Source organism: Diadema antillarum, unplaced genomic scaffold, assembly GCF_040938485.1.
Source record: "Diadema antillarum isolate AM-2024a unplaced genomic scaffold, OU_Dant_1.0 seq00002077_RagTag, whole genome shotgun sequence".
NCBI classification, from domain to species: domain Eukaryota; kingdom Metazoa; phylum Echinodermata; class Echinoidea; order Diadematoida; family Diadematidae; genus Diadema; species Diadema antillarum.
Window position 1 is genome coordinate 100,001 of NW_027272724.1, and position 13,012 is coordinate 113,012.

Below are 13,012 nucleotides of genomic sequence, written 5' to 3' on the forward strand. Positions count from 1 at the left end.
AAAGCAAACAAAAAAACAGTTCCTAGTGGATTTTGCCGTATTTTTCAATTATTCATCATTTTCCGGTGAAAACGCTACGGTGAAAACGCTAATGCCACGCCACTGTCGCTTTATTTCCATCCAACAATAAAAGATAATGCAGAAACAATGTACCGGTATACTACAATACATTATAATAAATAATATTGTACATGAGCAGAGTGATTTTTGTTTAAAACTGATGTATTTGTTGAAAGGGTAGTGTAAAAACAGTATAGATAATCCCTTTTATTAGGAACTTTAGATATGATAACGGTACATTTTTTTTAGCAGTGTTTACCAGAATATTGTTGTTAATCAGGCAAAAAACAAAACAAAACACACACACACACATACACACACATGGAGACAATTGTCACATAATGTCAAGACGCAATATTGTAGCAGAAATCAAGAACACATTGACAGGACAATAAAGGTCAAAGAGACAAAAGAAGGGGGTGAGAAGAAAGAAAGAAAAGAGAGATCTGATGCCACGCAACTCCATTACCAGCTGGAAGTACGAATGGAAGTCGTCCCGGAGATCAAGGTGAGTTATTACATTTCACTGTGCTTCTGTTTTAATATAACACTATAATTACATGATGTTTTCAGAAAACAGTACAGCTAATTTGAGAACCTCACTTGCTGTATTAAAAGTGAATAACAATCAATTTTTAACCTAGTTCAGACTTCCCAAAGATTGGATAAGTGAAGTGATATTAAACATCCATTATGATATGGATTTTTGCGACTAATTTCATTCTTTTGTCTTTCAATTCTTATTAGAAATTTCAAATTTGTCACTTTCGAATCCACGAGGAATTGCGTTTTTGTTTGTTTTTTAGATAAAGGGATATACACTGTATTATAGGCTTTGGATATTCCCTTCGCTGTCTTGAATAAAGACTAAACGCACCGCGTTTAGCTCTGGACAGCATCACCCTTTGGATATTCCCTTCGCCGCCTTGAATAAGTACTAAGCGCACCGCGTTTACAACAGAACACCTGTGGACATACATTATACCATGAGCTCCATGGACATACAGAAGACCGTGCTCTTGTTTCTATAGCGGTTAGCCTCGATTCAGAAGTATAGGGATATAAAAATGAGATCAAATTGGTTAAAAATTCATTTATTAGGACTAAGCTACTCATATGGAAATGCTATCATAGCTTGATAAGCATATCTATGCCCAACAAACAAAATGACACCAAAAAGGTACTGCCACCTGAGATGGTACCAATAACCAATTTTTCGCCTCTTGGCCCATGGACTATAGGATCGAAAGCTCAGGCCCATTTTGACTCCATTATATATTTAGTTAGACTAAAATATTGTTTTTAAAAAAAGAGAATGCGAAGAACATCCCAATAAATGAGGCCACACACCAATATTGCAAATTCTAAGAAGACACTTGGGTATTTTCCACAGCTTTGACTACCTAAGAAATATTGGACTGTGTTTAACACTTGTTAGTATGAGAGGGTATTGAGAGATTGCACTCGTGTTTGTGTGATTACATTAAAGATTTCATATGGTAATAGAAATGAAGACATTGTTTTCACATAGCACTGTTACATCATAAACATATCATGGTATACAATCTCTGTTTTTTTAACTACAGGCCAATAGCATAACAACATTAATGAGATTGTACAAGAAATTTAACTTTAAAACAATTCAAGCACTCAGATCTACACTTTGCAAGCCACATATTAAATCTATAAATGAGGAATACTTGCTATAAAAAAAAAACATTTAAAAAAACTGAGTTATGTAACTGAGTGAATATATACACCTGTATGCATAACCAGTTAGCAGTTCTCAATGGTTATTTCAGGTACATTATTGATACTGGAACCAGAGACAATAAGAAAAGATAAAGACTTTACGAGGTTCCGGGACTTCCAGTCAACCTGAGCTGGAAATCTACACTGAGATGTTCGTTTAGACATGGACACCTTCAACCTATGCCTTCCAGTCAACAAACATACATTATCAACCAATGCTGAGGTTTACCACACTGCCTTTTAACTATTTACACTCACCATTAGAAGTTTCAGCCGTTGTCAGATTTCTTCCATCAGCCGGCCCATCCCCAGCCATATTACTTGCACTCACAAAAACTCTATACAGAGTGGACGCCTGAAGGGTAGAGTCCACCACTGTGTCCTGCTGCTTGGACGCTACAACTGACCGAACCACGGAAGGCTGACCAATAAAGTTTTGTACAGTTATTGAGTATCCTGTGATAGGGCCATTAGGAAAGGGAGGAGGCTCCCATGATACAGAGATAGCTGAGGGACTGGAGCTCGTCAGACTTGTGATTGTCGGTGATGTAGAGGGCGCTGCATCATGAACAATGGAAAAGAGAAAACACAGATACAATGTAGCTACCACAAATCGCAATTTCCGTATCTGTGATTGCTGCCACATGACGCTTCAGAGCTGCAGAATAACAGAATACACCTTCACATTAAAGGAAATATAAAAAAAACATTTAACTCTTTATGTGCCACGTTCGCACGTCCGACTCAGTCGACGGCGTGCCAACTTCGCATATTCTGCTCAACAAACAAAGCCGCCAAAACCGATCGATAAATCACTAATCACTGCTAATCCCGCAGCACAATGAAAGCGTTTCTCGTGCCTTTGTTCCTCTGATATACGGCTTGAATTATATGTGGTGATTGACTATCAAGCGGTGTTCCCAACTAGATTTTCTTATACATTCTAAGTTTCTGTCACGGTTTTATGTGCAAAAGTCATGTCTTTACAGTAATGTAGCAACTGGTAATTAAAAAGAAAAATTGAAAATAGATTCGTCATACAATTTATATCGAAACAAAGCTTGGCATTCCTCTCTAACTTAGCCTACTATTATGCCCGTCTTAACAGAAATTTGTACAAGTTATACAAATTGGAAAAACAGAATTCTTTCTAAAAGCATGACCACCTTCGTGTCTCAGAATAATGTGGCACACAGGGGGTTTCCACCATGGCACATAAAGAGTTAATAGAGGAAAATACCGTTTGAGTTTTTTCAGGTCAACAAATTGGCACATAATGTCAATCTCATGTTCATTCTCAATGTGAAAAAATGCAACTACCTTTTCAGTTGAATCAGGTGGTGGAATATACACTGTATGTGTCTTGAATTATCATATGGGCAATTCCACGGTAACTAGGACACAGGTGCCAAAAATTCAAAATGATATTTGTTTCAAACACCATACATTTTCAGACAGTACTTGAGTTGAAGTTTTAAGAATCATTATGTTTTTCAATAAAAGTGGCCATTTTGATTTTCAAAATGGCTGCCAAAATATGCCTATAACTCAATGGTGAAAAGAGTGGATTGTGGCATAACTTACTCTCTGTATATCCACTTTATTAGTACTCTAAACAACAATCTTTTATATGTATGCAGTTACCAGAGAAGTCTTTTACCACACGATAGAAAAAAAAGCTGGTTGCTTTAAAGAATTTGATAAAAACTTTTAATTACTTTGACAATGATGGATGTAACGTCAGTTACCAAAAACAAGGAATTTTTAACTTTATTCATCAAAGAAAGTGAGCTTTATGATGTAACTTGGGATTTCTAATGTATGCCCATATGCCTTCATTTCAATACCAGAAATAAGGATACTTGGCATACTGGAGAGTCAAACTGATCACTACAAAATGTGTAACGTCAGTTACCGAAACGTCATACACGAGTATGTAACGTCAGTTACCATGACAGTAATTATAACTGAGGCAAATTTTTTGACTTTTGGCCATTTCAATACATCTGGGAAGTCAACTTACAACAAAGAGCAGCAATCCCTTTCATAGGGAATGATGTCATTACCATGGCATGTCCATGGATATATTTTTTTCATTTTATTTTATTTCTAAATTTATTTATTCACTCATTTACCATGATTATCTTTTTATTTCTGGGGGGGGGGGGGGGAGGGGGCTTGAGCTGTCAATTTTTGATTCAGCACAAGTGTAAGGCTAAATCATCTGGAAGTTTAGTTTGCCACATGCAGTATATACACTCAAACATTCCCAGTCCTACGGGATGATAAAGCTACCAAAGTTTGTAGGCGTAATCAGTGACATGATTGTTTGTTTTTTATAGAAAAGGTGGTTAACATGCAAACTTGTGCACAGCTTTATACCAACAGTTACAATCTTCACCAATGTTAGCTTTTGCCAGCATTTTTCTTTTTTTTCTGGAAACTTAATAGTCAAGTTTCCACCTCAAGGCAAATGCACAAACAGATATTTCTTCTCTTGCACTTAAATATGTGGTGTAGTTAACATGGTGCATCTTGTATTATGGTACGTTAAAGGCATGTGCTCATTACTGTTTGAAACTTAACACTGATGTTGCTCAAAGTGAGAGGGGATTCTAGGGTTTAAAAAAATTGTTCATACAGTGTGTATTTGTTGATTACTTTATTCTATTCATGCAGGGACATTATACAATACATGATAATTCTGAACAGGAAGATTTTTTTTAAATCTTAGAATTCTTTCGTTGCAAAGTCCGATTTCTTGGTATCTGGAATGTATTTGTAAGCCGTGATGTATCAGTGCAAAGGAAAAGAAAAACAGTAGAATTACTTCAAGCAAGGAATAAACCAATAATGCTCTTTTGACCAAAAAAGCATTTATTTTTCTTCTTCACAGAGAAATATTAAAAGTGCTACACTTTTCATTTAAATCAATTGATGATGGAGACCTTTTTTTTATTTGTGGCCCTAACAATGCCTTGAAGGAGAAGGAGTAAAATAAAGAAAAGAAGAAGAAATATATCACAAATAGATTTCATACATATTTATGCATATTTATGAGTTGATAAGTGTGTTTTCCCCATGACCTGAAATATATTTTGATATTTTTTTTTCAAGCACAAAAATATCCATGTTTTGTGTAGTACGGTACTGCATGGTATTATGGGTGGAGCACTCTAGATATAGAAACTTTCCTGTTCATTAAATAAAACAAACAAACAAACAAACAACCCTTTTATAGTCATGTCAATATACATGTATTTATACTTGGAACTGCTTAATCTATTAATGGCTCTGTGTAATCATAAATGTTGAATTAGAATTCAATCTTCAGACAAATGTCGAGAAATATCCTCTTGTGCATTTACTTTATTTTTGCCCAACTGTGCTATGCCATGGTGGGGGGGGGGGGGGGGGGGGGGGGGGAGGGGGTTGCCCCCAAGGGCCCAACCTATTTGTGTCTTTAGATTTTGTTTTAATTTGTTGCTAAGTAGTTGCCTGGGATTGTTACTGGTATATTGCAGCAGTATAATAACCTGTTAAATAAATCAGTTCTCTGTAAACCCCATGGCAAAGTATGTGTAACGTCAGTTACGTAACGTCAGTTACTGACATGTTTACCTTTAAGTTTTCATAGAACACAAAGAAAATGGACTAATGTTTCATTTCATTTGTGTATTCATGACTGATGAACCAAGGTATGACTCCATATCAAACAAATCATTCTGAATGGTCACAATTATGAAAAATCACAAAGCTATTCCCAATCATGATTTTGCATGTGTAAACCCTATGGCAAATGTAAGCGTAACGTCAGTTACGTAACGTCAGTTACCGTCATGCCTTCACTGAAACTGGCATGGTGCTAAAAGGAGACAACTAAAGTGCACATTATTTTGCACACCTGTTCCTGAGAACCTAAGTGTATTGCCATATTAAACACATAAAGGTTAAAAGTCAGGGACATGAGATATTTCCATTTAAATCCACACCATAATTTCCCATGTCCTTTTTCCGTAACGTCAGTTACCGACACATTTTCACTTGCTATGTGATAAGAAATGCAGTTTGAGAGAAAAACTTTCCACCTATTTCTTCATTCTCATGAACTTATTCATCAATGCCAATTGCAAGCCCCAGGTGCTTTCATTCACAAAACTACAAGGTAAACAATTTCTTGAAAATCCTTACGCGTAACGTCAGTTACCGTGGAATTGCCCATATGCTTTTAAGTTCTAGTCTCACCTCCAGACTCCTCAGTTCTGACATCTCTTGACTGGTTCGAGATGAGGGTATGTCTCGGAGTGATGACCCAAACCACTCTGAACTGATAGAGGGCATAGGGTATCAAATCCTCCACATCTAGTCTTGACTCACTAATCGGCTGAAGATAGAATGTGACAGTGATGAATAGATATTATAGCATGAAGGCATAACTATTCAACCAAGAATACTGCAATCAACATTTACATGTTGTTGTTGTTGCTGTCATTACATCATATGTATATAATGCTGTATTTTACCTCAATATTATACTTTTTTTTTCCAGATTGATGCACTTAGGAACATAAGTATTAAGCATTTTATAAACGTTATTCATTATCATTATCATTGTCATTACTCTTGCATGCCCTATATACCCTACACACTACGGTTTGAATACAGGCTGGTCTGGACTGAGATACCAATGTGCAGTGTAGCTACATATTAGTACTTCGTGTGCAGTTTATTTCACACTGAAGTCAACAACCAAGCACCCATTATTAAAGTGTTCATCAGGGCCGGCGGAGCGTTTTCAAAAGGGGGGGGGGGGGGCTACTTCTGGGTTTGATGCGCTAACAAGCAAAAAAAAAAAAGAAAAAAAGGGTCCTCAGTTCATCTCTTCCCTTCCACTTCCAGGTTTCTTCGGCCGACAAGCAAAAAAAAAAAAAAAAGGTCTTCAGCAGAACCCGCAATCACACTTCAAGATCTGTATCTATTTCTTTTTAGTGCCACTTACGTACTTCCGGGTTATGGTGCAGAAAAAGTATTAGACCCCATGCCCCACCCCCCCCCCCCCCTCCAAACTCTCATGAATAATTTTTATGAGTGGATAAACTGTACAAAACACCAGGTTACATCAAAGAGCGTGTGTCCCGGCAAAATGTTTTAAATAATGCCTCTGACACTCTTGTGCGAATGCAAAAACAAGTTGGACAATCTGAGACAGGAGAATGTAGGTCTGCTCTTTTTTTAGACTTGACCACATAATTCACATAAAAGTAAACAATAACAAAAAAAAGACAAAGAAAAAAAAATTGTCTTCTTGAAGCAAAATCAATACATAATATTCTCACTACTGCATTGTGGGGAAAGTCAAGGGAAAGATCACTCTCATGTTTCATAACAACCACATCAGTGTGACTTCCACGGAATTCCAGAAATAAGTCTTAGAGTGAAATAGATATCTTCCAAAAACTCTTCTTTACACAATGCCATTTATTTTCGATGACTGTTGGAAAACAAGAACAGAATCTTAATAACTACTGGTGATTAAGTTATTGTTCATGGCAACTTGCCTACATGATGTTTAACAGAAATACATATGAAGAACAGCCCAAACAGTTTTTGACTAGAATGATGATAAATCATTCTTATACTCTGAAAGTTTTTCAGGAACACGTTGAGATGTAACAAACCTCTGATGATCCATAATAATTCCATACTGTATTAGCACCCTCTGCATAGCGCCACTCAATCAGGTAAGTGATGGCTGAGTTGACTGCTGCTGTCCAAGAAAGTGTCAGAGTGGTTGCCTCTATGTCACTGATTTCAGGGGTGGAGGGTTCCCCTACTTCAGCTGAAATGAGTCAAGTCAACATTCCTTGTCTGAACTCAAACCTCAAGACAATTTGTGCAGTATACAGATGGTGACTACTACCTCTTTAAAACATTTGATATGAATGAGTCACTTTTCACATAGTTATGTGATTACCTCCGCCAAGGGAGGAGGTTATGTTTTCGTTACCGTTGCTTTGTGTGTGTGTTCGTTAGTTAGTTTGTCTGTGTGCAAAATAACTCAAAAAGTAGTTAACGGATTGGGATGAAACTTGCAGGAAAGGTTGAGAATGACACAAGTACCAAACGATTAACTTTTGGTAGTGATCCGAGAATTTTGGGGGAATTTATGAAGGATTTTTGATATTTTGGCAGGTAGGGTCAATGAACTTGGGAGTTCAGGCTGCGCGTATTTGAGGTTTGTATGCGCGCACTAACGTGCGTGCTCTAGTTTCTGCTAGGGCGAGGCGCGCCGTGCAGCTGAGGGTTTATGACGTAACAATTAAAGGCTTCTATATTGGGAAATCGGGCGACTTTCAGCACACTACTACTAAGTATAAACACTTTCAGCATGCTATAAGTGCGTAGGCCTATGGGTGGAAATCACTGATATCTCTATGGAAGAACAAGATCAGTGATGGAAATGAGCTGCATGCTTGGCGGAGGTCTGCGCTCTCAGAGTGCTTCTCTAGTTTCTAGAATGCAATTAATGCAACATTATCACTTCGGCAAGCAGAGCATATTAATGTAAATACACATACATGTAATATGCAGTCTTTCCTTGTAAGAGGCATCAAAAGAAATGTGATATTCCATAACACAGAATCATTCCAATCTAATTTCAAGTAAAGTTTCAAATTCAGTTCCTCTATTAGTATTCCCTTAACATAAGAGAAAGATAACATGTGGGATGTCTCTTGTCAATGGTAGCAACATACTTTGAAGTAAGGATTTTAAACTTTTTACTCACAGTAGTATCACGCCATCATCTGAGAGTATGAGGTAACATTATGCATTCATACAGCAATTGAATGGTACTGTAAAAATGAATCTGGAATTGATATCTTATTGTACACCCGCACTACACTATGCCAATTGATGTACACCAGTACCACACCATACAATGTACTTCCACGGTCAAAGTGTAATCTCACTGAGATGTGATTATGACAGCTTCAAAAATTCAATGTAAATTTCTAGACCTCTACAGTCCATGTGCTATTTTGGGATTTCAGGTACAGAAGAGCTGATTTTTTAAATTTGTTTAAAGAACTATTGATGAGCAAGTGTTGCTCACAAACCATCAATTCAACAGCATGTCAAATTTGACCAGGAAACACTACAAATTTTAACACCACTTTAGTAAGTAAATTCAGAGAAACTCACCTTCTATAATTGATGCATACTCATCTTCAGCAAACAGGCAGCCAAGTTCACAATATTGCACCTTGTATACACACACATAAAAACATGTTTATCAGCAAAATGATTACAGAAAACCAAAACCCAAATATAGATTTGGATTGAGTGAAAGAGGCATTTAGAAGAATACATGTATTAGATTTAAAGTTTGAGGAAAATCGGACAGTTGATTCAAAAGTTATGAATTGTTAAAGTTTCTGTGTTGTCACTGCTGGATGAGGAGACTATTACAGTTCTTGACATCATTGCAGACAACAACACAAAGAAAACATATTGAAAATCCCAAAATAATTTAATTTTTTCATGGAAAGTACGCATTTCATTGGCATGCTACTGACACATGTTAAGGGTAATATCATTCCCTGTGCTTTTTGAAAGAAATAAGCAAAGTGCTCTTTTATAATGTTAGAAAAGTGAAAATATGTTGAATTTTCATCATGTATTCTATAGATTGTTGTCCATTACAACATATTGAACTGTATTTAGTCTCCTTGTCCAGCGATGACAGTACCAAAACTTAAACAATTCATAACTTTTGAATGGAATGTCCAGTTTCCTCAAACTTTCACTGATGAGTTGAACTAATATTGCAGCTTTCACTCAATCCACATTTACATTTCGGTTTTGGTTTCCTTTAATTCACTTCCTGTCTGAAGTTTGATACACAATACAAAAACTTTGATAAATGTGGTATTCACTAATGAAAGTGTACTTCTCAGACAGCCAATGGCATTCTTGGTTTCCACAGTCCACAGTACAGAACAGATTATTGCTTTAGTGTCATGGTGTGGAAAGACAATGTGAGGCTGGTCCACATGAAAGGACTGTCCAGAGACAATACTACAATCTCCAAGTCATCTCAAACTTATCTCAAGTTCATGTGTCAAGAGATCGTGAGCAGTCTTGAGTAATTGGTTACAACCATCGATCATGGCATGACCTTTGTCTTCAAGGGGTCAAAGTGTATGTCACCCCACACTATGAAAACATTTAATGAAATCACATTGCAGCCATTTTTCTGATTATGGTATTTTTACATCTTTAGATCCTTAGCTTGCTGGTTTATTGTCAAAAACTATCTCTTTAAAATTAATCACAAATTTCACAATATTTTTTCTTCGACAGGCAGTAGTTCACATCAAACCTTTTGATTTGCTAACTGTCAGATTTCCCATTTCTCAATAGAATCAGTCCAACTCATTTAACAATTGTCTTGGATTTGATAACTTCAGTTTCACTAGAATAATGCCATGATGGGTTGGATATATAAACAGCAGACATGCAAAGTACAGTCTTTACTACCATATTTTGAATTGAGCTCTCACTTTGTCTCATGTTACCCTCATGCCATTTAAAACTTTCTGAAAATTTGGAAGAATATCTATGGACTGGGCATGATGGCTTCCAAACAGTAGATAGAATTGAAACATCGAGATAGTTAGGGAATACTTACTCTTTGAGATTCTCCAAAGTATGTGACATTCTGGAAAGAAATACAAATGAAAACATTTTGTACAATCTTCAACTCTTTGGGAGACAGAAACATTCAAAAGTAATTTTGAGTCTGAAATGATTTATAATACAAATGATTTTGCCAAATAAATGCAAGAGGATAACTGTTTTTAAGCTATGTTCACATTTTCCAGACAAAATTTGCTTGATGATAAAGAAAGCTACATGTATACATAATTCATCTTGTGGGTTTGATAATCATTTTACTCACACAAAAGTATGTACCTGGTATTCTTTAGGTGAAAATGGTCTCAGTCATGTGCATATACAAGAAGCTACTAATTTAGACCTGAGTTGCCCAATTATTGATAACAAAATAAATCCCAAGTGCTGATATTCTGTTATACATAATAATTACTCATGTGACAGTCATTTTTTGTTTTACAGGTGTTACAAGTGACAATGAAATTCTGCAAAATCTTACTTGCAGCTCTCTACACCATTTGGTGTTCAGGAAGCCTGATGACTTCTAGATTATTAATTTTCCCCCTTTTTTTGTAAGATTGTTGAAAGGTTTGTTTGTTTGTTGTTGTTGTTTTTCATCCAAAATTAGCATTGTCAGTCAGTGCCTGATGATATGGAACTTACAATGTATTTTGCCCTTAGTATACACATGGATGCACAATGGCAGCATTAAGTGAATATCAGGAGGGTGCTATATTGGTTGCATTATATGAACATCAGGAGGGTCCTATGTTGGTTACAAGACTTTCTCTCATGATAACTGAAACTCTTCATCTTCCATTGAATCTTACTGGAATATCATCTGCCTGTTTCATTACATTCGTGTAATACTCACACACTCTGTGTAGCATGCTTCAAGTGTTGAATTGTCCCAGGATGAACAGCCAGTGTCACACTGCAATGGATTTAAGGTTATTTGGTAAGACAGTGTCACTAATCAGTTGAATACAGCTCCCGGGAATTGGGTAAAAACAAATGAAACAAAGTGACACAAAAACTACCTCATAAAGCTGTACTTAAAGAAGTTCAACACTCAGATGAAAGTTTAAGGAATTGTATTTGGTTACACTTACCTCATTACCTGACTCTAATTCACTATATTTTGAATATTCAACAGGGCACATCTTCTTTGAAATAAATATGAACTAGAGTGTGTTGTAAATCAGCTTATAAAGGAATAATGTCTTTGAGTTTTAAAATGGCATAAAAAGTCACAATTTTTCGATTTTTAAATTGTTTTCGTATTTGACAACAAACAAGCTGTAAATCAAACTCAGAGCTCATAGAATAATGAATGGTAAGTTGCAGGAGACCATCATAATGAGCTCAAAGCTTGATGAGAAAGAACAAAATCTGAGGGAGGAGAAGGGCAAACATTACAGAAGAAACAAGGAAAAGTAGAAATTACGCGGTGCGTAAAATATGTCCCCGCCGGAAGTAGCATTTAGTTGCAACATGTACAATATCGGTAAAAAATCAAGGTCAAAGGTCAAAATTCTGTGTAGAAGTTTTGAAGCCCTCACCTAGTGCCATCACAAAAAGCAAACGGAATCGATATCGGGTTAGAAATGGCGAAGGAGTAGCATTTTGTAGCCAATGTACAATATAGGTCGAAAATCAAGGTCAAAGGTCAAAGAAGTCAAAGGTCAAAATTCTGTGTAGAAGTTTTGAAGCCCTCACCTAGTGCCATCACATAAAGAAAACGGAATCAAAATCGGGTTAGAAATGGCAAAGGAGTAGCATTTTGTAGCCAATGTACAATATAGGTCAAAAATCAAGGTCAAAGGTCAAAGTTCAAGTCAAGGGTCAAAATTCTGTGTAGAAGTTTTGAAGCCCTCACCTAGTGCCATCACATAAAGCAAACGGAAGTGAAATTGGGTTACAAATGGCGAAGGAGTAGCATTTTGTAGCAAAATGTACAATGCAGGTCAAAAATCAAGGTCAAAGGTCAAAGAAGTCAAAGGTCAAAATTCTGTGTAGAAGTTTTGAAGCCCTCACCTAGTGCCATCACATAAAGCAAACGGAATCGAAATCGGGTTAGAAATGGCGAAGGAGTAGCATTTTGAAGCAAAATGTACAATATAGGTCAAAGGTCAAGGTCAAAGGTCACAACTGAAATTCTGTGTAGAAGTTTCAAAGCTCCCATGTAGTGCTATCATATAAAGCAAACAGAATCAAAATCGGGTTAGGAATGGCGAAGGAGTAGCATTTTGAAGCAAAATGTACAATATAGGTCAAAGGTCAAGGTCAAAGGTCACAACTGAAATTCTGCGTGGAAGTTTATAAGCTCCCATGTAGTGCTATCATATAAAGCAAACAGAATCAAAATTGGCTCATAAATGACAGAGAAGTAGCAAATTGAACATTTTGATCACACACGGACGCACAGACGGACGGACAGACGGACACACAGACACACACACATACGGAGCCCGTTTCATAGTCCCCTGCTCGAACTCGTTCGGCGGGGACAAAAAACATGCAA

At 36.6% G+C, this 13,012-nt stretch overlaps 1 protein-coding gene across 1 annotated transcript in view; it reads right to left on the minus strand.

Moving 5' to 3' along the window:
* LOC139713855 (proto-oncogene tyrosine-protein kinase ROS-like) overlaps nucleotides 1-11,342 on the minus strand; it is a 58,084-nt gene extending 46,742 nt beyond the window's left edge. The window contains exons 1-6 of the mRNA XM_071625559.1: nucleotides 11,319-11,342; nucleotides 10,505-10,534; nucleotides 9,016-9,076; nucleotides 7,491-7,651; nucleotides 6,058-6,196; nucleotides 2,071-2,370 (exon numbers count right to left, since the gene is read on the minus strand). Coding sequence (XP_071481660.1) covers nucleotides 2,071-2,370; nucleotides 6,058-6,196; nucleotides 7,491-7,651; nucleotides 9,016-9,076; nucleotides 10,505-10,534; nucleotides 11,319-11,342 — 715 coding nt within the window. The remainder of the gene's footprint in view (nucleotides 1-2,070; nucleotides 2,371-6,057; nucleotides 6,197-7,490; nucleotides 7,652-9,015; nucleotides 9,077-10,504; nucleotides 10,535-11,318) is intronic.
* Nucleotides 11,343-13,012: the final 1,670 nt, after the last annotated feature.